At 36.9% G+C, this 26224-nt stretch overlaps 1 protein-coding gene across 3 annotated transcripts in view; it reads right to left on the bottom strand.

Moving 5' to 3' along the window:
- ATM (ATM serine/threonine kinase) overlaps positions 1–26224 on the bottom strand; it is a 121808-nt gene that overhangs the window by 68800 nt on the left and 26784 nt on the right. For all 3 annotated transcript variants that reach the window (XR_009546791.1, XM_060180121.1, XM_060180120.1), the window contains 14 exons: positions 23326–23697; positions 21958–22152; positions 19996–20091; positions 18433–18658; positions 16237–16362; positions 14544–14669; positions 13360–13449; positions 10022–10190; positions 8256–8455; positions 6171–6253; positions 5915–6070; positions 3758–3833; positions 3498–3628; positions 2101–2218 (listed from right to left, as the gene is read on the bottom strand). Coding sequence is in view for 2 of the 3 variants with exons in the window: in XM_060180121.1 (XP_060036104.1) it covers positions 2101–2218; positions 3498–3628; positions 3758–3833; positions 5915–6070; positions 6171–6253; positions 8256–8455; positions 10022–10190; positions 13360–13449; positions 14544–14669; positions 16237–16362; positions 18433–18658; positions 19996–20091; positions 21958–22152; positions 23326–23697 (2164 nt within the window). In the remaining variant the exon portion in view is untranslated. The remainder of the gene's footprint in view (positions 1–2100; positions 2219–3497; positions 3629–3757; positions 3834–5914; positions 6071–6170; positions 6254–8255; positions 8456–10021; positions 10191–13359; positions 13450–14543; positions 14670–16236; positions 16363–18432; positions 18659–19995; positions 20092–21957; positions 22153–23325; positions 23698–26224) is intronic.

The following is a 26224-nucleotide window of genomic DNA, read 5'->3' on the forward strand; positions in this document are numbered from 1 at the left end:
ATCCAAACATAAAATGTGCTTCCAGGTTTTTTATTTCTTACCATAGAACTGTGCAGTTCTAACTTACTGTGGTGCAGGGGATTGAACCTGGGACTCTGGAGCCTAAGGCATGAAAATCTTTTTACATACTATTATGCTATATCTCTCTCTCTTTTTAATTTCGCTTATTTTTATTATCTTCATTTATTGAGTAGAGGCAGCCAGAAATCGAGAGTAGAGGGAGATAGAGAAGGAGAAAAAGAGACACCTGTAGCAATGCTTCATCACTTGCAAAGCTTTCCCCCTTTAGGTGGGGACCAGGGTCTTGAACCCAGGTCTTTGTGCACTGTAACATGTGCCCTCAACCAAGTGTGCCACTACCTGTCCCCACATTGTTATCTCCTCCATCCATGCTGCTAGTTTAATGGAACTGGGTTCCAGCCTCAGGTATATGGGAGCAGTGCTATGCTCTCCTCTGTTTCTCTCCTGCAAACTTTCTGTCCCTTACACTCAAAATTAATAGGCATCGAGAGTGGTAGGGTGATGGGTGTCATGCAGGTATTGAGCCCCAGTGATAACTCTGGTGGAGAGGAAGAAGGCAAGGAGAGAAAGGAAAGAAAGAAGGGGAGGGGGTAATGACTGCAAAAAAAAAAAAACTAATCTCTTTATTAAACAGCAAAAAGCTTTTTTAATTTGAAAACAGCTATCAGGTAACTATTAAGTAAACTCCTTCCTGTTCTTTAAAAGAGAAAGATATATGAATTTGAAATAATCTAGTTTTCTTTTAAAAGCCTACTTTTAATTGAAACTAAATTCAGCATGCCAATAGTCCTTTAAAATGTAGAGACAACTGAATTTTTAATAACTTATTCATGATAATATGCTACTATTCATCACACTTAAGACACAATTTGCTTTTTTAGAAAAAAAACACAACAGAACTGATATTGTGTTCTCAACATATATAAAACTCAGGCTTTTTTTTCGATATGAATAATGTTCCCCTTTTCTGCATATGTCAGGTGAATTTTGCAATGTGTAATATGTTCTTTGTACTGAATTTTATAGTATTTCCACTCTTCTTTCCATCTATTTAATTTTTTAAAAATTCATATCATAGATAACTGACTCATTAGTAATTTACCAGAGATTGTGGTGGAGTTATTGATGACGTTACCTGAGCCAGCAACTTCTGATAACTAACCAAAGCACTAACCTCACTAACTTTTCAGGGTATAGGAATTTTAAATTTGGAAAACTAGCTGTAATTTCATATGTTTCTTAGAAATTTAAGACACCTTTGAATGTCTGTCAGTTTACTGTTATGGTCTACTCTGCTTTTAAATTCTTCGTTAAAAATAATTTACAATTAAAGCATAAATGACTACTTTCAAACATTAAAATAATTTTTGCCATTAAAAATACTCTACAAATGAATATGAAAATCACTGAAAACACCAAGATCATTTTTTTTATTGCCTACCAGGGTTATAGCTGGAGTTTAGTCCTGGCATTATGAATCCACTACTCCCAGATGCTCTTTCTTTTTTTTTTTTTTTTAACTTTGTTTTATTTGATGGCCAGAGAAAAATTGAGTGGAAATGCAGATAAGAGAGAGAAAGAGAAAGACCTGCAGACCAGCTTCACCACTGCTGATGCTTCTTCCCCCCTGCAAGTGTGGAGTGGGGGCTTGAACCCAGGTCCTTGTCCATGGTAATGTGTGTGTTCAATCTGATGTGCTACCAACTGGCCCCCGACACCAAAATAATTTAATCTTCCGTGTTAGACCATTTCTCTCTAACCAATATCCTATTGTCACCTGCACTCTAAATTTGCTTTTAAATCTTACCAAGAAATCACTTTTTAATAAAAAGGAAGCAACTTTAAATTTTGGCTTTGTGATAGCAATGCAACATATAGCTGAAGTAAAGGGACATGCCATTATACAACTAATTCTGAAATACAACTAAGATAATTTCAGTCAGTTTATGCAATTGTATTTTAGTCTAACTTGTATTATAAGCTCTTGGATATGAACTAGTTGAGTTTTATCAAATTTGGGACAGTAATATATGACATATTTATGAAAAAGAAATAACACATACAAATCACTAAAGTTACCATTTCTCTCATCCCTTCTTGAATTTTCAAGTATGCATTTTCAAAAGCTGTTTGCTGAAGCTTCAAAGGAAGTGCTTTTAATAACCTAGAACTTCCATGTCTCACATCCTGAAACAATCTTAAAAAAAAAAAAAAGTGAAATGATTCATTTACCTTGAACCTTATCTTCCAATGCATTGTGCAAGAAAAATAATAAACCACTCTGTGACATATGCTAACATACTTAGTCTACTTCCTGAACACTAAGAAAACCAGAATCTAGAGAGGTTCAAACTGAATGCTTACTATTAGTGTTTTTACCATAAAGTCCATTTTTCTCCTAGAACTTTAAACAGTCTTAGAAGGTCATTTAGCTTATTGCCCAAACCTGAGTAGCCCTGTAATCATACTAGTAAAAACAGAAAATTTATTCTCTTGTCAAACACCTATAAGACTCCTATGTCAACTTGTATTTTATCACCCTGAAAGTAGGCAGCTTAGTATCTTAATGTTTCATTCAAATTTCTTTTTTCTGTTGTGACGAAGAACTGATTAGTGTTTTTAACATGAGATTCTATCATGTTTAAGAACAAGTCTAATCAATTTGTCCTTTATACTCTTGCAGTATCTACATTCTATACTTTTTGGCTACTCCTCTGATCACTCCATTTTTTTTTAACCTCTCTTATACTTGATATCTAGTAAACAGGTAACATCTATCCCCAGAAAGAAAATGTCAAATGCCATTCTTGAATTTATATATTTTAAAAAATGTTAATGTCCTCAATTCCACCACTATACTTTGTTACAGTGAACTTAAGGTCCTCTGTAACCCTAGATCTTTAAGTATATACTTCTTGTCTTTTAAGAAATTGAGACAGAGCATACACTCTGTCCATAACATGTTCTATAACAAGTACTATGGTTTTACTAAAAAGAGTCCCAAACCTGAGTACTTAGACCCATTTCTGATTTATGAAGGCATTATTGTTAGAATAGTCAAACCATGGAGACTTTAGGTTAACATATACTTATATATGTTAAAATTGTATGTTTACTAAAGTGTATATAATTTTAATTGAAGTGTACAAGATAATAATACTCATTTTATAAAATCACAGTACAATCCAGATATTCTGTATCTCACATAAGTGGTAACAGATACACGTTTCAACTCAACCACGAACCAAAACTGAGCCAGTTACTTTAACTATGTCGCAGAATTTTCACTCATGAATAGAAGAAAATATTAATATTTAATTGGTAACATTATGAAAATTAAGAGAAGTCATGCAAGTGATAACTTATATACTCAGTGTTAGCTGTTTTGATATCACAATTAATGACTTATGACAGTGCTAAGGCTTGAACTGCAACCTTCAGAATTCTAAACACTTTATGAATGCTTGACCTATTACCTATTGATTGATGCTGCAGTCAGCATGCGAACTTGGTGATGATTATCAGCAAGAAACTGTGGAAATACTTCATTTACAGGAAATTCTTTCCCCATTACATTAAGAATAGCCCATTTTGAATATGGATCAGCCTGGGGGGCGGGGGGCGGGGAGATAAGGTTAAATAAGAATCATTAAGAAAAAACACCCAATTAAGAAACAAAAGCTGCTATAAAAATTTCAGTGGAGATATTACTACTGTAAAATGTGTCACAACTCACCTCAAGCAAAGTTTTAAGGCATTTTACTAGTGCCATTCTTACAGAAGATGTATATTTTCCCTCCTTTGTTAAGTGCCTGAAATAAAGTATTTCAATGTGAAATGGTTATTTCTACAAAAAGTACAGTAATGAAAAAAGTGGGGGGCTGGGTAGTGGCGCACCTGGTTGAGTGCACGTTACAATCCACAAAGACCCAGGTTCGAGTCCCCAGTCCCCACCTGCAGGGGAATATTTCACAAGTGGTGAAGAGTGTTGCAGGTGTCTCTTTGTCTCTCTTCCTCTCTATCCCCCCTTCCCTTTTGATTTCTGGCTGTCTCTATCCAGTAAATAAATAAAGATAATAAATTTTTTTTTAAAAAGTAAATTAATAGTAGTTATTCTAATTTGAGTCCATGTTAAGTAAGTTCTCCTGGTGTAGTCAGTCCATGCTTAAATCTCATTTTGCCAAAAATTCTAAGGAAATTAGTTTCGGGTCCAGGAGATAATGCATCTCATTGAGCACATGCCTTTTCATGCATGAGGTCTTCAATTTGAGCTCCAACACCACAAGTGAACATGGCTAAAACTGAGAGTTTCATGGGTGGCTAAGTGCTGTGGTATCTCACTTTTCCTCTCGGTCTCTCTCTTCCTCTATTCTTTCTTTCTCTCAATCTTGCTCTTTAAAATAAAAAGGATGTGACTGGGAAAATAGCTCAATTGGTAAAGCATTGAACTTAAGGTGCATGGTGTTGTATGCTTTACATTGGGTTCTAGTTCTCCCCCGCCAAGAGAATTGCATCAGTCCTGTTAATTTCGCGGGCCCGGGGGAGGGTTCCTGAGTTCGAGAGTGCCAGAATTTCAGAGGGTTCCCCAGTACCAGAGTTCCAGAGTGCCAGAGTTGCTGAGTTCCTGAGTTCGAGAGTAAGAGAGAGAGTGCTTGTGCCGCCGCAAAGAGACAGCAGAGTTCTATTTGGTGATTAGTTTGTCTTAGTTTATGAATCATTGTTCCTGAATAAAGAAATACAGCTTCCCTGCCCAGCCGTTGTCTCCGCGTCTCTGTTCACCACCGCGAAGCCAACCCGGCCGGCAAGAGCCTTCCGAAATTTTAACAACAGCATGGTGTTCCTGCTTTGATCCCAAGCACCACATGTACTAAAGTGGTGTTTTCATGCCTCTCTCATGTGAAACTTTCTCATATATAATAATTAAAATAAGTCTTAAAAAATGAAAAAAAATTGGTCATGGGCAGGTCACCCAATGGCTATTATGCATGCATCAAGTCCTGGGTTCATTGCACAGCACAGCAAAATTATTTAGCTTTAAAAGAAGTTCATCTTAAGATAATTAATAAAAAAACTAAAACTTCATCTTACTGCATATTACTAAATCTGTATGATTATGTCTTTTATGGGGAGCATCATTATATTTTAGCTAACCATATTACAAGGCTTTAGATGAGAAGAGAAAGAAAATAAGTTTGTTGTTTTGTCATTATCTGAGCTTCACTGTTCCAAGGTAATTTTTTTACATGGAGATGCAAAGACTGAGAGAGGAAAAACACCATAGCACTGAAGTTTCCTGTAGTGCCAGACTCAAACCTGAGTTATACACATGGCAAAGTAAATGCACTATATATACAGATAACCTACTTTGCTGCTCCACGCCACTCCCACCCCACTCCCCCAAAAAAACAGTTTTTGCTGTTATGTAAAAAATTTCAAAACTGTATTTTATAATGATTTGGAAGTCCAAATCAATCAAGTGTCATGAGGGTCTATTGATAAATTACATATATGTGGCTCTTCTGTAAGTAGCCTGTCAGTTCAAACTATGACTTTCTGCATAAAATAAGCAGAGTAACAAGACCAACTCATTCATCTTAGGAACATGAAAACTTCAACTGATTTAGGCTTTTCATTTGGTTTTTATTCACAGAAAATGTCAACTGATTCAAGTTCTAGAGAAATACACTGCAAGCACTTGGAAAACCAAGGCTTCAACAGAACAACAATGTAGTTCTTTATGCAACTGAGAAAGGAAACACAAACTATATTCTACATTCTACTATTGTTACAAGACATATTACTTCCAGCATTAATATAAATCACAGAAATGCAAAGTTTATATAGAAATCCAAGAGCAGCAAAAGAAAACCTTCACAAAATTATTGCTACATACCAAAAGGCCTCAATTACTGTGAGAAACTGTCCTTGACCATCCTTTGTGTCCTCACCATCCATATTGCTATGACATAGGTTCATCACTACATGAAGGACATGGTTTAAAATTGTTTTACAAACATCTTGGTCACGGCGATACAAAGAACACACATTGCTGTGGCAGAAAAAAAATATTTAACTATACCAAAACAACAGAACACATCAGTTAGTCTATAAATTTAAAATGAATTTAATATATAACTAAACTTTCTTACGATAGTGGTTTTAGAAGTTCAACAACATCTTCCATTGGCAAGGGATATTCTTCTCCTGGAAGTGCCTTTAGAAGTACTAGATACTAAGGTAGAAGAGGAGGGGAAAAAAAAAAAAAACAGTGTTATTTATTCCTACATACCTTTACTTAAATATATAAAACCATAAAATCATATGCAGACATGACAGTATTCATACAATGACAGTAAATTTTCAAGAATGCAGCAAAATAATAGAAAAAAGGGGGTTGAAGTTAAAAAGAATTGGGATCAAATCTTAGCATTATAAGCTATTAGCTGAAAGGTAAAAGTAATTTTCCTTGTTAACTGAGCCTTTGTGCTCTCACCCATAAAATGAGCATAGAGCAGTTAGTTACCTGGCCATACGACTGTGAGGATTAAAGGAAATGAATGTGAACATCCAGGATTTATCATAATATTAAAAAAAAAAATAGCTGTCCTTACTATGTGGGTTAAGTCTCAGCAAAAACTAGTCTCTCCATGCAGGGAAGAGGACATCTGATGGGGAGGCGGGGGGGAAGAAAGAAAGAGAGAAGGGAAGGAAATAAGGAAAGGAAGGAAGGAAGGAAAGAATGTCAAATGTGCACATAAATGCACTAAGGTTAAATGGGAGGCTAAGGTTTCTGATTGTTGGAAAAGGGATCTCACATGTACAAATGAAGAACACATACACAAAACAAAACCCTGTGGTGTGTACTGAAGTTAGACAGAGGACAGATGGATGGATGGATAGATGGAAGGGAGAGATTAACTTTGCAATATTCCTATCTGTGTCCAAATCCAAATTTAATTACAAAGGATTATAATGCAAATCCAAAGTGGAAGATTCCATAAGGATCCTGTACTATTCAAAACATGGAGGTCAGAAAAGATAAGGAAATAGTGGCACAATGGTTAAGGCATTAGACTCTCAAATATGAGGTCCCAAGTAGTGCCAGAATGATACTCTGGTTCTCTCTTTTCTCCTACCTCTTTCTTATTAATAAATAAATACTTTTTTAGTATTTAGATAAGGAAAGACTAAAGTACTCTTCCAGGCTGAGAGAAACAGAGAAGACCTGACAACTAAATACAATAATTAAATATAAATTTCCTTGTGATTACATAGGAGATTATCATTGCTTTTACAAAAGAAACCCTAAAACAAAAGGTGCATCATCACATCTGCAACAGTCTCAAAATTGTTCCCTAAAAAAGAGAGAGACAGAGTGTGTGTATGTGTGTGTCTACAGAGAAAAAATAGTAAAGCAAATGTGATAACATACTAGCTGTAAAACATACATGAAGGAAAATATGGGTCTTTAATTTTATTGTCACTCTGAAATTATATCAACAAAATTTAAAGCATTTTAAACTAAGTCAATAAAAGATTCAAACTTCAATTACAATATTTTGTAACTATTATTTTTATATTTAGATTCTGTGTTTCTTGGTATAGTTTAAGATTATTTATAATGATTAGTTATAGTTAAAGAAAGTGGGGACGCACCTGGTTGAGTGCACACGTTACAATGCACAAGGACATGGGTTCAAGCACTCAGTCACCACCAGCAGGGAGAATGCTTTGTGAATGGTGAAGCAGTGTTGCAGGTGTGTCTCTGTCTGTATCCCTCTTTATCACCCCCATCCTCTCAGTTTCTGGCTGTCTCTATAAAATACATACATACATACATACATACATACATACAAAACTATCCAAAGGCCACCAGGTATTAATGTTTTAATAGTCTCTTCTTCTGCCTCTCTCTCTCTTTTTTTTTTTTTTTTGCCAGAACACTTCTAAGTTCCACCTTATGGTGGTACTAGGAATACCACCTTTGGTGCCTCAGGCATTAAAGACATTTTACACAACCACTATACTATCTCTCCTCAGAACTCAGTAGTCTCTTACAGTTGTTTTTTTTTCACATAACAGTAAAATGTATTTTATAGTAGGGTCCCAGATGTATTACTCTAGGAAACAATTTCAGGTCTTCAAAGGTTTTATATAATGTTTAGATGTCAGTTAAGTTATAATTTAGCCTGCAATGTCACACAGAATTGAAGAACTTCATTTTACTAACTCACCATGTGTAAGTGAAGAGGTTTGTTAGGGTCAAACATGCTGGGATCAATTAACAGTAACAATTTCCTCCGAATATCTGCTGCTCTAAATGACACAGTATTGGCCTGTGCAGTAGTTATACACATACATAAGAATTTGAGCATGTCTAAAAAAAGTAAATCTTGCTTTGATAGATGTTCTTCAGCTAAAGGATTCATGGCACCTAAAAATAAAAAGCACTTATTAAGACTAAGAAAAGGGTATAAAAACTTCATATGTGGAACATTAACTCAAAACATTTTCCCTCTGTAACAAAAATTAAAAATGGTTAAAAGTATACAGAAAACAAAATTATGGTGCTATCAATAAACTGAAATATCTACAGCAATATTTACTGAAGCACTACTATTTATAAACAGAAAGAAATATAAGTTTCTAACTATAAAAACTGATCTATTAAATTAGTGTATATCAGTTCTTTTGGAATATTATTAAGCCATTAACAAGCATAACTGGGTCTAGGAAGACAGCATCGTGGTTATGCAAAAAAATTCAGGTCTGAGGTCCTATGTCAATCCCCAGGGACAATATATTGAGCCAGAGCTGATCAGTGCTCACAGGAAAAACTGAGCTTAACAAAGGATGAGAGATGGCTAAGTAGCCATAAGGACATAAGAACTTTGGTTTAAGCATCACTTGGGAAAACCTTGACAGCACCAAGGGGAAGCTCCATGGGCGGAGGCTTGGTACTATGGTGTCTCCCCTCTATTTCTGATTCTAAAATTAAAAGGAAAAAAAAAGTTCACCTGGAGCACTAAAATCACATAGGTGTGAAGCCCCAGCAGTGAAACAAGTAAGTAAATAAATATATAAATAAAAGTAGAACATTAGGTGCCAGGAAACTATCACAGTAGCAGTGTACTAGACTCTCAGGCCTGGGGCCCCAGAGGTGGAGATTTCACCTGCACTACCATATGCTAGGACTTAGCAGTACTTTGATCTCTATCTCTCTCTCTTTGGAATATATAAATCTTTAAGGGAAAAAAGTATGACTATCAATAGAAGAAGCAACATGAAAAGTGCTTCTAATTATTTTTGGTTGATGTTACTGGGGCATCACCATTTCAAGCTGACCTTTTCAGGTGGAAAGATAAAACCAGTACATCAGACCACAATATTGTCAATCATTATTAAATCACTTAATCAAACCAAAACAGGTTGCTAGAGGGAAAGACAATATGGCACTGAAGCTTCCATCAATATGGTTGAGTCTAGGCTGGAATCTGGCATGCAATCTTGACAAAGTGAGCACACTATCCAAATGAGCTCTTCAAGTATTAAGCCTGACAGTAATGGTATTACGTATACTTTATAACATTATGCTTTCTATTTTACAAGTTACCTACTATATAGCATCATTTCCTTTTATAGGCAATTTTTTTTCCTTTGTTTTATTAAAGATTTACTTATTTATCTCATGAGAGACAGAAACAGAGAAACTTATGCCACAACACTGTTCTAGTACAGCACAGGTCAAGATTGAACCTGGGATCACACACATGCCAAGTCCTCTACAACTGGAGTCAGCTCTCCAGGCACAGTCTTTAGAAATCACTTTAAATTCTTTCATGGGGAGTAAAACAGAAAAGCAATAAACTCAACAGAAATCAAGATAACCTCAAGTTTATAGAGGGGGACAACTATGTTAAGAAATGAAACAAGCATAAAGTTTTCTGTCAGTTTTATAAAATGAAGGAAATGAGATAATAAGCAGCAAATGTATTTTTACCAATAGTAACTTGGCTCTCTCCAGACTCATTTGCATCACCAACGAAACTAGCAGAGTAATCATTAAATAGATTAGAGGATGACTGATCTTCCATTTCCATTATGTTTTCATCAGTATCATCTTCCATTGATACTATTTCTCCATTGTCAAGTGGCTTGTTGATAGATGCCTTCAAAAAGAGAGAGAAACTGTTATTTTTTTATTCAACACTAGTAATTTTATTTAAAAATATAGCTAATTTACAAAGTTATATCAATAGGTTATCAAAGCAAGTTAAGCCTGAGAAACAGCATTTGTGTGAGACTAAAGAATATGTATTGAGGGCTGGGTGGTAGTGCAGAGGGTTAAGTGCACATGGAAAAAAGCTCAAGGACCGGCATAAGGATCCCGGTCCGAGCCCCCGGAGCCCCACTTGCAGGAAGGTCGACTGTCTCACGAGTGGTGAAGGAGTTCTCCCCATCTCTGTCATCCCCTCCTCTCTCACTTCCTCTCTGTCTTATCCAACAACAACGACAGCAATAATAACAAGGATAAACAACAAGGGCAACAAAAGGGGAAAAATAGCCTCCAGGAGCAGTGGATTCATAGTGCAGGCACGGAGCCTCAGCAATAACCCTGGAGGCAAAAAAAAAAAAAAGAAAGAAAGAATGTGTTATTGTATTGAATAATCTTTTTATTTTCAAAGCATTTCTACTTTGAGAATAGAGATGATATGTTTTTAAAAAGTTGTATAAGCAATTAAAATGATATTTCCAATCATGGTTTCAAAATCAAATGGTATCTGAAATGCACTTCAGTCACCTAAACATGAAGCATTGAACAGGAAGGGTTTTCTTTGAAATAGTCAATAGTAGGAGTCAAGCTTTCTAAAGATGTTCTGTTTAAAAACAATTCCTTTTACTATAGCAACAAAAACAATAAAATATCTAGGAGTAAACCTAACCAAAGAAGTGAAAGACTTGTATACTGAAAATTATGAGTCCCTACTCAAAGAAATTGAAAAAGACACAAAGAAGTGGAAAGATATTCCATGTTCATGGATTGGAAGAATTAACATTATCAAAATGAATATATTACCGAGAGTCATCTACAAATTTAATGCTATCCCCATCAAGATCCCAAGCACATTTTTTAGGAGAATAGAAAAAAATGCTACAAATGTTTATCTGGAACCAGAAAAGACCTAGAATTGCCAAAACAATCTTGAGAAAAAAGAACAGAACTGGAGGCATCACACTCCCAGATCTCAAACTGTATTATAGGGCCATTGTCATCAAAACTGCTTAGTACTGGAACATGAATAGACACACTGTTCTTGGCAGCACAATTTGTAAGAGCCAAAACCTGGAAGCAACCCAGGTGTCCAACAACAGATGAGTGGCTGAGCAAGTTGTGGTATATATACACAATGGAATACTACTCAGCTGTAAAAAATGGTGACTTCACCGTTTTCAGCCGATCTTGGATGGACCTTGAAAAAATCATGTTGAGTGAAATAAGTCAGAAACAGAAGGATGAATATGGGATGATCTCACTCTCAGGCAGAAGTTGAAAAACAAGATCAGAAAAGAAAACATAAGTAGAACCTGAAATGGAATTGGCATATTGCACCCAAGTAAAAGACTCTGGGGTGGGTGGGTGGGGAGAATACAGGTCCATGAAGGATTATGACACAGTGGGGGTTGTATTGTTAAATGGGAAACTGGGGAATGTTATGCATGTAAAAACTATTGTATTTACTGTTGAATGTAAAACATTAATTCCCCAATAAAGAAATAAATTAAAAAAAAAAAAAGATGTTCTGTTTAAGTTGGCTTCTTTCTGAACCATACTGTGGGTAAAAATCATCCCAACAGAGGGACAGGGCCCTGCAGTCTTAGTATAAGGTAGTAGAAAAGGATCTAAGTTGGGGGTGAGAGTGTTCTTCAGACAACTATCATAAAGACAGGAGAAATATTACCTATATGCCAACAATTGTGCTGTAAACCATTAACCCCTTCCAATAAAATGATAAAAAGAAAAAAAAAATCACCCCAACAATTCAAGGTTCATGTGTATGAACACTACATTATTTCCACTAAATGTTTAATAATAGGAAAATGAATATATGAGCAGCAATATGTCTAAATAAAATAATACTATGTAATCTTTCATAATTTTTTAAATTACTTTTTTTTTCAGTTCCCAAAAGTAATGGAGATGTGGAGAGAGGTACTGTCTGGTGTTATTCTTTTGGAAGGCAGTAAATTATTAGCTCGTTAAAAAGTAAAATTCATATTCCTTTTCAACAAGTAATTCTATTTCTATAATTTCTCCTACACCGTTCATATACTTCAATATATTTTAAAAGTATAAGAATCTTTAAAAAGAACTTAAAAATACTCTTCCCACATAATGAATTACCATGCTAAAGCTAAAAAAAATGTAAAGCATAGCACTATGTAAGGACATGCAAGTGACTATTTAGATTATTAATTGAAACTTCTGGAGTAAGTGAAATACATTAAATGAAAATAGTCAATTTACAGGGTTTTTTTTCACTCATTAAATATCTTCTATACTGTATTAGACAGTGTTCTTTTTGTCACTACTAGGGCTTCCCTGCTCTAGGTAGACTCCTTCAACTAGACAGAGAGAGAGAGTAAAAGATATCATAGCAATAAAGCTTCCCCCATAGTCATAGTACTCCCATGTGGTGTTCCGTGGCTTGATCCTGGGTCATCCACATGACAAAGTAGGTGCCTTTCCAGTGTCTTGTTAGCCCTTAAGTACTAGACTAGCAAGGATAGTGTGAAGTCAATTGTTGGGAAAAGTATTTTTATACAACACTGAGACTATATTACTTATCTGGCAAGGTTTTTTTTTTTTTTTAATTTTAAGAATAGAAAATTAAAGGACCAAACAAAGGTGTGCCTGGTTCAGTGTACATGTTACCATGGACCTGGATTTGAGCCCCTGCTCCCCACCCGCAGGGGTAAGCTTCAAAGAGGTAAAATAGGTCTGCAGATGTCTCTTTTTTCTCTCCATCTCTGTCTCCTCTTCTACTCATAATATCTCTCTCTTCTATCTAGTAAAACAGACAACTATTTTGAATTCTAGTACATATTAAATAGAAATAGGAATGAACATGGATGACTGTGTTCCTTATTGATCAGTCTAGCACTATACTAAGTATTGAAGAAGCAACCTATTATATTCTCCAGATCTAAATAATCCTACTTAATTTTCAACATTGAAAAAGGCATTGCATATTATATTAGATAGCACTATTTAAGAGAGATTTCAGTGAAAGAATCTTAGAATCCAATGAAATAGAGCAGTAAAATAAGCATACTTACTAAACTTCTACAGACGTCTGCAATATCATTCACTAGCTTTGATGTTAACAATCTTAAGAAAAATCCAGATGCAATCTTATTAGGATTGTGCTATAAATAAGAAAAATGAAAACCAGGTAAAGAAAGAAATGAACAATTATTCTTGGCTGGTATTTTCTGTCTCAAGTGAAATGTGTATTTTCTGTTACACCAGAAATCATCTTAAATTTCTTTTTATCAGTGAGAGAATCAGAGCATTATTCTGGAACATGTGATAAAGGGGATTGAATCTGGGATCTCAAAGTTGAGAGTCCAACAGTCTATTCACAGCATCACCTCCTGATCCATAAAAATCATCAAGTGGGGAAGGGATGGGATATGGAGATTGGGTGGCGGGAACTGTGTGGAGTTGTACCCCCCCCATCCTATGATTTTGTTAATGTCTCCTTTCTTAAATAAATAAATAAATTTTTAAAAATCATCATTAAGAAGATAGGAGGCCTGAGAGCTAAGCAGTATACAAAAGAAGAAAAATACAGCAGAAATGCATGCCGGAGGCTCTAGACATTTCAGGTTCAATCTCCTGTATGTCATAGCTGAGCAGTGCTTTGGTCTCAATGTTTCTCTTTCATGAAAATGAATAAATATAGGGAATCGGGTGGTAGTGCAGCAGTTAAGCGCACGTGGCGCAAAGCGCAAGGACCATTGAAAGGACCCCGGTTCGAGCTGCTGGCTCCCCACCTGCAGGGGAGTCGCTTCACAAGCGGTGAAGCAGGTCTACAGGTGTCTTTCTCTCTACTTCTCTGTCTTCACCTCCTCTCTCCACTTCTCTCTTCCTATCCAACAACAACATCAATAACAATAACTAAACAATAAAACAACAAAAGGGTATATTAAAAAAATAAAATAATAATTATTAATTTTTTAAATACAACTTTTTAAATTTATTATTTATTTATTTATTTATTCCCTTTTGTTGCCCTTGTTTTTATTGTTGTAGTTATTGTCGTTATTGATGTCGTGGGGAGCCAGGGGCTCAAACCGGGATCTTTATGCCAGTCTTTGCACTTACCACTTAATTTTTAATCAGTGTCTAAATTTAGGATTGGGAAAACAAAAAAACAAACAAACAAAACAGTAATGCCACCAATCAGTTATCAGCTTCCTAGAAAGTTTAGATTGTTCAATAAGAAAGAGTATCTTACCTCAGTACAGTTACACAAGCAACCTGTGCACAGATACATCATACTTCTCAATGAAGCAATTCTAGATTCCTCATTTGTTTTATTCTTAAATAGAGTGATACTTTCTCCTGCACATTGCAATAGAGACTATTAAAAATAAAAAAGGACAAATAAAAATTTCAGTTAAAATTAGCTTAGTGGTTTTCTTTTAAAATCCCCTTTTCTGAGTTCTTAAATCTGCTAAAATAGACCATACCTTATTAGTGCTACACCTTGTATTTTCCCTTGCTTTGTTTCTTAAATTCCACTTTTGAATGAGATAACCTGATATTATCCTCCTCTGGCTAATTTCACTTCATATAATTCCCTCCACTCACCTTTATGAACTGAATTTATTTTACTATGTATTATTTTATTGGAAAGAGAGAAATTGAGGGCATGGGAACAGAGAAGGAAAGAGAGAGACATCTGGGCAGAAGTAGATAGCATAATGGTTATACAAACAGACTCTCATGCTTGAGGCTCCGTCAAGTCTCAGGTTCAATTCCCTGGACCACCATAAGCCAAAGCCAAGCAGTGCTCTGGTTTAAAAATAAAAATTAAAAAACAAAAAAAGAGAGAGACATCTACAGTATTGTTTCACCATACATGAAGTTTCCCTCCTATTGGTGTGAACTGTGTGCTTGAACCCAGGTCCTTGTATATGATAACATGTGCACTCTATAGGGTGTACCACCACACAGCCCACTTAATAGCTTTTAAAGGACAAATAAAATCCTATTCTCCTTACAAATCATTGCACAAACAGAGCAGTATCCAAAGATGAAAATAAGCTTCCAGGGAGTCAGGCGGTAGTGCAGCGGATTAAGCGCATGGGTGCTAAGCACAAGGACCAGTGTAAGGATACTGATTCGAACCCCCGGCTCCCCAACTGCAGGGGAGTCACTTCACAAACAGTGAAGCAGGTCTGCAGGTGTCTATCTTTCTCTCCCCCTCTCTGTCTTCCCCTCCTCTCTCCATTTCTCTCTGTCCTATCCAACAACAACGACATCAATAACAACAATAACTACAACAATAAAACAAGGGCAACAAAAGGGAATAAATAAATAAATAAATATTAGAAAAAAAGAAAATAAGCTCTTTGAGTGACCCTAATAGAGTTCCTGACTCTAGTATTCTGTCGTGGATTCTGTTTTTAAATTTTTTTATTATCTTTATCTATTGGATAGAGACAGAAATTGGGAGGGAAGAGGAAGAGAGACAGAGAGACCTGCAGCATTGTTTCACCACTTGCAAAGCTTTCCCCCTGTAGGTGAGGACCAAGGGCTCAAACCCGGGTCCTTCCACATAGTACTATGTGCATTATGCCACCAGCCAGCCCCCTTGAATTCTTTAACATAAATGACCACAGGAAAAACTTTGAAAAGCCCAGGCAGGTAAAATTTAGTACTTATGCTAATAATAATAATATACATAATATAATATATAATAATATATGTAATAATATATAATAGAATAACATCATGTGATATTATTTCAATTACTATATTTATAATTGACTTTAAAGCACTTCAATTCCCAAGGAAGGATTCATCACTTCAAGCAAGACAGCATAAATGAAAGCAAAAGGTTATCCTGCATAAAAATTTAAATTTTCCATAAAAAAATATTTTAGGAATGAATTACAAATCTTTATTAGCATAAATTTCCCTACCTTGGCTTTCTGGAATAATTCTGACTTGTATACTTCTTCCTCAGTGATTACACCCACATAACAATAGCAGCCAAGAACTCCCACCAAAAGACTTGAACATCGGACAAGAATTTCTGGATTTGTAGTCTTAAAGTAAAACACAAATAAAAATAAGCATTCCATAAATAAATTTAGAGTATTATATAACTCCTTTTTATAAAATAATATATATATATATATATATGTGTGTGTGTGTGTGTGTATACATACACAAAAGTTCTGTTGTCTTAATAGAGACATTATTCTGATTATCTTTAAACACATCTAAGAGATTCCTACAAACCTGTGTTAGCCAGGACTCTGAGGAAAAATAGTAGAGGGTCAAGGAAATAGCTCAGTCAGTCCATGAACCAACTTGTATGCCTGGGGGCCCAAGTTCAATCCCCAGCACCACCATAAGTCAGAGCCGATAGTGCTATGGTCCTCCCTCTATCACTCTCCTCTGTCTCTCTCATAATAAATATTTATTTATTTTTATAAAACAGAATTATGTCCTAGTAGCCAAGATAGTAGGGGGAAAAAATAAATTGATAGACAAATAACAGGACTAAGATATGAGCAGAAAACATATTCATATACTACACTGACATGGCGTTCTGAAAGGCAAAGACCACAACTCATTTAGCTTTTTAAACTCACAGACTAGAACAAAATAACTTTATATATCAGTAGCACTTAGACAGTTTTATAGAATTATTTAAAAATCTGCACTGGGACATACCCAGTGAAGCATACATATTACAGCACTTAAGGATCCAGGTTCAAGCGCCCAGTCCCCACCTGTAGGAAGGAAGTGTCTCAAGTGGTGAAGCAGTATTGTAGGTCTGTCTGACTATCTCTCTTTTTCTCTCTTCCTCTCTATCTTCCCCTTCCCTCTCAATTTCTATATACAAAATATATAAATATTTTTAAAAACTGCAAAGATTACAAAAAACCCCCACAGATTTTGGTTTTGTTTTTTTTTTTAATTACTGCATCCTAGGGAGTAGTATTTTAGAAGGGAACACAGGAAGACCCATTACTGTGTAAAGAAAGTGCTTATACAACTATAACAGTTTATTATTATTATTATTAATCTTTATTATCTGATAGAGACAGCCAGAAATTGAGAGGAAGGGGGAATAGAGAGAGGAGACAGAGAGACACCTGCAGCACTACTTCACTCCTTGTGAAACTTTCCCCCTGCAGGTGGGGACCGGGGGCTTGAACCTGGTCCTTGCACACTATAACATGTGCACTCAACCAGGTGTGCCACCACCCGGCTCCTATTATTATTATGTTTTAAGATTTTATTTATTTATTAATGAGAAAGATAGGGGAGAGAGAGAGAGAGAAAGAACCAGATATCACTCTGGTACATGTGCTGCTGGGGATTGAACTCAGGACCTCATGCCTGGGAGTCTTGTGCCTTAGTCACTGTGCCACCTCCCAGACCACAACAGTTTTTTTTTTTTTTTTTTAAACCAGAATTAAAGCTTTAGTTTATGGTAGTGCAGAGGACTGAACCTGGGTCCTCTGAGCCTCAGGCATGGCAGAATTTTGCGTAACCATTATACTATCCCCCCACCTTACAACTGTAATTCATAAGAATGTCTGTAATGAAGGCTAGCACAGATAAAAAAGGCACACCTCTCTGTCTCTGGACCTGGCTACTAAACTCATTCTTGAGTAGTTACTAATTTATATTTGCCACTAGTTATTATCACTGGGGCTCAGTATCTGCACAATGGTTTCACCTCTACCAGTGGTTTATGTTGTCCTGAACCACTGTGGTCAGAGGCTCATTATCATGATTCAGTCAGTAACCACTACTTCCCCACAGCTTACCCAAATAAATTCTGCTTTTTTTCTTGGTGATAGGGAGCAAACCCATGGCCTCATACATACAAAGCATGCACTCTACTACTGAGTGGTATCCAAGGCACCACTAATTCTACTTCCTTAATGTCTGCCAGAATTCCTGATATAAAGGAAACATTCTAATAATATTCTTCAGCTTTTCTTCTTTATGCTGTTTCCCATCTTACAGTCTTGTTCTTAGATTTTTGCAAAAACCAAGTGTCTTTCCATCCTTAGACCTTTTCCTGCTTGTTTCTGTTTCCTAATAGTCTAACAGAATTAAATCAATATAGGTTTCATTCTTTTTTAAAATCTCACCTCAGATGAGTAGCTACTGAGAAGTTGTTCTGATAATCCCAGAAGATAACGATCTAATGATTCCTTGAGATTCTGGTGAACAGAAAGGCCTATATTGCAGTGGTGTTTTTCTACAGCACATTCCTTCATGATAGTTAAAAAGTCCATCTTGTCAAAAGTTGTCTGAAGAAACAGTTCTTCAATTTCTGAGAATGAAGATTCTTCTTTATCATTATAATGCTGCTCACTTTTAAGAAAGTAAAATCGTTACTTTATAATCAAACTAATACTACATCTCCATATAAAAGTAGTATTTTCAAATGAAAATATTAATTTAGCATCTATATTATTCAGAGACTGCTTATAAAATTTATCAACTTATGGATTTGTCTGTGTGTGTATGATTGAACACATAACAGATGCGGTAATTACCAGTGAGCTACATTCCCAATAGAATTATTGACTCAAATGCTTATTTTCTTTGGGTTTTGATACCTATAGGTATCAAATCTCATTATTCTGTAGCAAACTACACTAATAGTTATACAATTAAAACATAAGTTACAATTTCAAAGGCACATTTAAAAGGCTTAAGAAATTAGCTCCAGTAGTATTAAGTGGAAATGTTATGTATGTACAAACTACTGAATTTTACTGTTGACTGTAAACCACTAAGCCCCCAATAAAGAAATTAAAATAAATAAGGGGAAAAATAGCTCCAGTGTAAATAAGAATATTATTTGAAAGCATTTTATCTTTTCTTTAGCTTTTATTTCTGCAAAATGGACAGTTTTTGCTCCCTTGAGGAACACAAAGAATCTTAACATAAGTAATTTTAGTCAATAATATACATCTCTCATGTAAATCAACAGAAACAAGGTTTCAAATGTTTTGTTCTTCCCATCCAATGAATATTAATTTTAAGAAGAAAACAAATAGTTGTATTTTATTTGACAGTTTAAGATACGCTGGCATATGGGGCCAGGTGGTAGCACAGTAGGTTAAGCACGCATGGTGCGGAAGAGCCATGGCAGGCATAAGGATCCCAGTTCAAGTCCCTGGCTCCCCACCTTCACTTCACCGGTAGTAAAGCAGGTCTGCAGGTGTCTTCCCGTCCTCTCTAGGTTTCTCTTTCCTATCCAACAGCAGTAACAACAAGAATAACAATAGGGGCAACAACAACAAAAAAAGGATACTCTGGCATGTGATATGGGGGTGGGTATCAAACGCAGGACATCATGTTTGAGAGCCCAGTGCTTTATCCACTGTGCCACCTTCTGGGCCCTGGACTACTTTTTTTAAATTGGTTCATAATGTTTTTTCTTTTAATTGCCAGGGCTTCACTGCTTTGGGCTGACTCTTTCAGAAAGAAAGAGACAGAAAAAAAGGGGAAAAAGACACTACATTACCAATTCCCTCAATGCAGTGGAGGCTGAGCATGTGTGCATAGCAAAGCAGGCACCCTCCCAGGTGACTTATCTTGCCAGTCCTGAAGTTTATGATTGTAAGATGACATTACTACCTGCTAAAATCTGATTATTAAAGCTATCACAAACTAAAATAGGACTTTACTACATAACATACCATTGTGGCACACTTTGGAAAAAATTCATTGTAGCTTTACAGTTTTTCATAGTGAGACTCACAAGAATTTTCTCCAGTACAAGATGAGGGAAGTTCCTATAAAAGAAAAAGAAAAAAAAACTTCACTTGGAAGACCAAAATCTATTACTCTTTAAATTCAAGTGTCAATAAATATCTGTGGTCTCTTTTGTATGTATAGAGCTAGGCCCTTGAATATGTATGATTTCACAGTTCTGGGCTGCTTTATCATTCAGATAGACAGAGAAAAATAGAAACACAACAACCTAACATCCTTCAGTGCTGTTGCACCTCCCTTGTGGTGCCAGGGCTCTAGCACGGGCTGTGTACATGGCAAGACACTTGTTCTACCCAATGAGCTATCTCTCTGGCCCCTGTCCATATATCATCATCTCAACCTCCTCCTTTATATTTTTTAATTTATTTTAATGAGATAGATAGATAGATAGATAGATAGAGAACAGAGCATTGATCAGATACCCCGTACTTGTTTTTTTGTTTGTTTACTGACATCAGGGCTATCAATGAGGCTTGGTGCCTGCATAAAGAATCCACCAGGGGAGTTGGGCTGTAGTGCAGCGGGTTAAGCGCAGGTAGCGCAAAGCACAAGGACCGGCATAAGGATCCCGGTTCGAACCCCGGCTCCCCACCTGCAGGGGAGTCGCTTCACAGGCGGTGAAGCAGGTCTGCAGGTGTCTATCTTTCTCTCCCCCTCTGTCTTCCCCTCCTCTCTCCGTTTCTCTCTGTCCTATCCAACGACGACAACAACAATAATAACTACAACAATAAAACAACAAGGGCAACAAAAGGGAATAAATAAATAACATAAAATATTAAAAAAAAAAAGAATCCACCACTACTGGTGGCCACTTTTTTCTTTCTTATTATTTATTCATAGGGCAGACAGAAATAGAGAGAGGAGAGAAGGAGGGAGGGTGCAGGAGAGAAAGAGAGAGAGAGAGAAAGAGAGAGAGATACTTTCCTGTAGGTGGGGAGCTGGGGCTCAAACCTGGGTCCCTACATTTGCAATGTATACTTAATGTATACATTGTATACCAGATGTGCCACCACCCAGTCCCCACATTTAATTTTTTTTTAAACCAGAGCACATTTACCTCTGGCTTATGATGGTACAGGGGCCGGAACCTGAGACTCTTGACAATTCAGGTATCAAAGTCATTTGCCTATCATGTTAGTTATTATGCTATTTTCTCCTTGCCCCAGCTATTTATCTTAACCTTATGCATTTGAGACTGGTATATGTGTGCTTAACCAGGTGTACCACCTTAACCTGAAGAATTTGAAATTCAAAATTACAATTGTTTCTATGACTTGAATTCCTTAACATCTGAAAGGAAGACATAAGGAGCATATATCACTTTGTTATTATCATCTTCAACACTTCCTAGAAGTAGAATCATGTCCGTGTTCTAAAGATCATTTCTGAAATAAACAAATTATGAAACTCAAGTGAAATCTGAAACTCTGAGATCCAGAGTTCCTTTTTTCAGCCATTCAGCTCCATTTATTGACAGATAACTGGGTAAGATTCTTAGTGCAAATCTCATTTTGGTGCCTCTCCATTTCCTTTCTTCCTTAATTTAACACATTTCACCCAGTAGCTACTCATAATCCTGGCAATTTGAGTTAGATATATCTTTTTTTTTTTAGATATTTCTTTAAATGGACCACATCATAGAAGATAATGAAAGAATAGAGAAGTACAAAAAACAATTGCATGCATATTCTTCAGTAGTAGCCCCTAGTATCCACTAGGTGGATTCATAAAGTAAAAGAATCAAAACACAAGTCCAGGCAAAAAAAAGAAAAAAAACTATAAAAATACTTTTAAAAGGTGGTTGGTCTGCTTAATATTTAGGGATAACCCTGGGAGTCCTATATTATCACTGTAAAATAAAGTCACATAGAAAGAACTCAAGTTACCCGTGAAGAATTGGAGGCAGCTCTGTACTGTCTTCTAAGTCATCCTCTAGCTGACAGAATAAAAGCCATTTCATTATCGACTCCTTTAATGATAAACTTCTATTAATGTCACATATATTTTGTTCCATCCCTGTTTTTACTGTTTCTGGAACCACACAGATTGTCAGGGCCAAAGTCAAACAGCATACTGCAGGACTTTAAGAAAGGAAAGGACACTACTGTTAAACAATGTTTTTGAAGAACAGAAAATGTCTTATCTACCTCTGTGTGCTACCAATGCTTAGGAATTAATTTTAATTATCTGGCATATGGTCAGCATAAAGCTTTCACTGACTGAATGAACACAAATTTTTTTAGAAAGTCTGATTACATTTGAGAAGAACCTTGATTAAGAACTACCTCTTATTACAGTATGAAATACAAACATTGAGAAAATAAGCAAATAAGCTATTTCTTTGTTATTAGACAGAGAGGGAGTGTGAGGGAAACCAGAGTTGAAGCTTCTTCCACTTATTTATTTTTTAGATAGAAACAGAGGTATTGGGGTCAGGCGGTAGCACAGCAGGTTAAGTGCACATGGCACGAAGCGCACAGACTGGCGCAGAGTTCTCCACCTGCAGGAGGGTTGCTTCACAAGCGGTGAAGTAGGTCTGCAGGTGTCTATCTGTCTCTCCTCTCTGTCTCCCCTCCTCTCTCCATTTTTCTCTGTCCTCTCCAACAACAAAGACATCAGTAACAACAACAACAATAATAACCACAATAATGATAAGATAATAGGGGCAACAAAAGGGGAAAAAGTAGCTTCCAGGAGCAGTGTATTCGTGGTGCAGGCACCAAGCCCCAGCAATAACCCTGGAGGGGGAAAATATATCACTGCCCTGAAATTTAAACTTTTTTTTTCCCCCCCCTTTTGTCGCCCTTGTTGTAGCTTCGTTGTGGTCATTATTATTGCCCTTGTTGACGCAATTCGTTGTTGGATAGGACAGAGAGAAATGGAGAGAGGAGGGGAAGACAAAGAAGGGGAGAGAAAGATAGACACCTGCAGACCTGCTTCACCGCCTGTGAAGCGACTCCCCTGCAGGTGGGGAGCCGGGGGCTCGAACCAGGATCCTTACGCCGGTCCCTGCGCTTTGCGCCACATGCACTTAAACCACTGCGCCACCGCCCGACCCCCGAAATTTAAACTTCTACAACTAGCCTGATAATCTCTCCACTGATTAAATTTTCATTTATTCACATAGTAAGATTTCCTGAACAAACAACAAAAGATGTGAAGCAGAAATGAACATATCTAATATTATAAAACACAGAAATAGTCAGGGCAGAAATATATATATATGTATATGATATACTGCATAACTGACTTACTATGAAGGTTTGCAGGCTGACCCAGTAAATAATTTCCAGAATTCTTTGTCAACCTCAACTAAATTGCTTTGAATTACAGCTCCAAGTAAGCCAAATTTTTCAGCTTGTATTTGTTCAGAACTTATTCCACGGAAGGTAATTAACCAAATTTTAATCCAGACCTTCAATAAATCCGACTTTTGTGAGCTTTCTAGGTCTGACTTCTGGCCCTGACATAATGCAACCTCTGTAAGGCATCGTAACACATATGGTGTGCGTTCTCCACGCCGCTGTTGAGGTAGAAGCTGGTACAATACCATCAGTAATGGTGACAGCTCAGAATTAGGTAGACTTGTAGGATACTTTGATATCAATTGGGTTGCAATCTGTAACCTAAAAGAAAAAAAAATGATAATTTGAAAATTACTCTGTCATTAACAAAGTAAAACAGTAGAGCTGAGAGTTGGCACAGAAGTGCTGGACCTGTAAGCATGATTTCAAGTTGGCCCCCTGTAGTGCTATACCAGACTGATGATCTAGTTCCCTCTCCTATGGAATAACTCAAGTGAATCAGAAAACAAGGAAGGAAAGGAGGAAGAAAGGGAAGGAGTAGCCTATTTATGGTCACTGGAACTTCTTCACTCCAGGCTAACTTTTTCAGATCAAAAGACAGGGGGGCCAAGCAGTGGCACACCCAGTTAAGTTCACATAGTATAAAAAGACCGAGACAGAGGGGGCCAGGTGGTGGCTCATGTGGTTAAGCTCACATATGACCAAGCACTAGGACCTGAATTTGAGCCCCGACTCCACACCTGCAAGGCGTCCATTTCATGAGCAGTGAAGCAGATCTATACGTATCTATCTTGCTCTCCCTATCTCCCCATCCTCCCTCAGTTTCTCTCTGTCCTAATAAAACTTAGGAAAAAAAGAAAAACAGGAAAAAAAAAAAAAAAGGCTGTTGGGAGTGGTAGATTCGTAGTGCTTGTACCAAGCTCCAATAACTCTGATGGCAAAAAAAAAGAGGGGGGGGGCAGGAAGTAGCGCAGCAGGTTAAGCACATGTGGGGGAAAGTAACATGGACCAGTACAAGGATCCAGGTTTGAGCCCTGCGGCTCCCCACCTATAGGGTGGGTCACATCACAAGCAGTGAAGCAGGTTTGCAGGTGTCTTATTTTTCTCTCCCCATCTTTGTCTTCCCCTCCTCTCTCTCGATTTCTCTCTGTCCTGTCCAACAACAACAATAACAACAAGGGCAACAAAAATGGGGGAAATGGCCTAGAGGAGCAGTGGGTTCGTAGTATAGGCATCGAGCCCCAGCGATTACCCTGGAGGCAAACAAATAAAAAGTAATTAAATCAGTACTAGTCGACTTTTGAGTTATTGGACACACGGTCCTGATCTTCAGCCAATAATTCATCTAAAACAGAAAAAAAAAAAAAAATCAAACTTTTTTCCTTTTATTTATTTTTCCAGAGCTCTGCTTAGCTCTGCTTTATGGGAGTGCATGGGATTGAAACTGGGACTTTGGAACCTCAGGAATGAGAGTGTCTCTTTGCATATCCATTACACTATCTAAACCCACCCTTAAACTGTTTTTCATTGACATTAATACAATGATTTTTAAAAAGATTTTATTTATTCATGAGAAATGATAGGAAAGAGAGACTGAGAAAACACCAGACATCACTCTGGAACATGTGCGGCCGGGAATTGAACTCAGGACCTCATGCTAGAGAGTCCAAAGCCTTATCCACTGTGCCACCTCCCAGACCACATCAATAAATTGTTTTATGACTTCTAGAATGTGTGTTACTAAAGAATAGAGTTCAGGGAGTCTGAAGGTAACGCAGGGGGTTAAGCACACATGCCACAAAGCGCAAGGACCGGCATAAGGATCCTGGTTCTTGCCCCTGGGTCCCCAACTGCAGGGGAGTCACTTCACAGGCAGTGGAGCAGGTCTACAGGTGTCCATCTTTCTCTCTCCTTCTCTTCCCTTCCCCTCTCCATTTCTCTATGTCCTATCTAACAATGATGATATCAATAACAACTACAACAACAATTAAAAAAACACAATGGCAACAAAAGAGAAAATTAAAAAAAAACAGAATAAGGAGTTCAGTTTTCTTGGCTCTAACTTCTTTTTCTTATTTTTTTTAAATTATTTATTTTCCCTATTGTTGTCTTGTTTTTTTATTGTTGTAGCTATTACTGTTGTTTCTGATGATGTCATTGTTGGTTAGGACAGAGAGAAATGGAGAGAGGAGGGGCAGACAGAAAGGGGGAGAGAAAGATAGACACCTGCAGACCTGCTTCACCACCTGTAAAGCGACTCCCCTGCAGGTGGGGAGTTCAAACCGGGGTCCTTGCACTTTGCGCAAGTGCACTTAACCCACTGCGCTACTTCCCAACCCCCAGCTCTAATTTCTTTTTTGGTGATAAGCAGACTGAAATGGATGGATTCTAAAGAATCTTACCAATGCTTCATAAGTAATGAAGCAGGTCTGCAGATATCTTTCTCTCTCTTTCTCTATTTCCCCTCCCCTCTCAATTTCTCTGCCCTGTCAAATAAAAATAAAGGGGAAAAAAAAAAAAAGGAAAAATGGCTACTGGGAGTGGTGGTTTCATAGTGTAGGTACCTAGCCCCAGTGATAACCCTGGTAGCAGATTAAAAAAAAAAAATTCCTATCAGACCCAATATTTTATGATTCCACAATTTTTCTAAATAAACTGTCAATGCTATATGATGCAAATTGTGTATGGTATGTAAGACTAAACAGGGGGCTGGGTGGAGTGACATCTGGTTGAGTGCACATGTTACAACGCACAAGGACCTAGGTCTGAGCCCGCAGTCCCCACCTGCAAGGTGAAGCTTCACGAGTAGTCTTTCTGTCTCTCTCCATCTTCCCTCAATTTCTGACTG

The sequence above is a fragment of the Erinaceus europaeus genome, chromosome 20 (genome assembly GCF_950295315.1).
Source record: "Erinaceus europaeus chromosome 20, mEriEur2.1, whole genome shotgun sequence".
Classification (NCBI taxonomy): Eukaryota; Metazoa; Chordata; class Mammalia; order Eulipotyphla; family Erinaceidae; genus Erinaceus; species Erinaceus europaeus.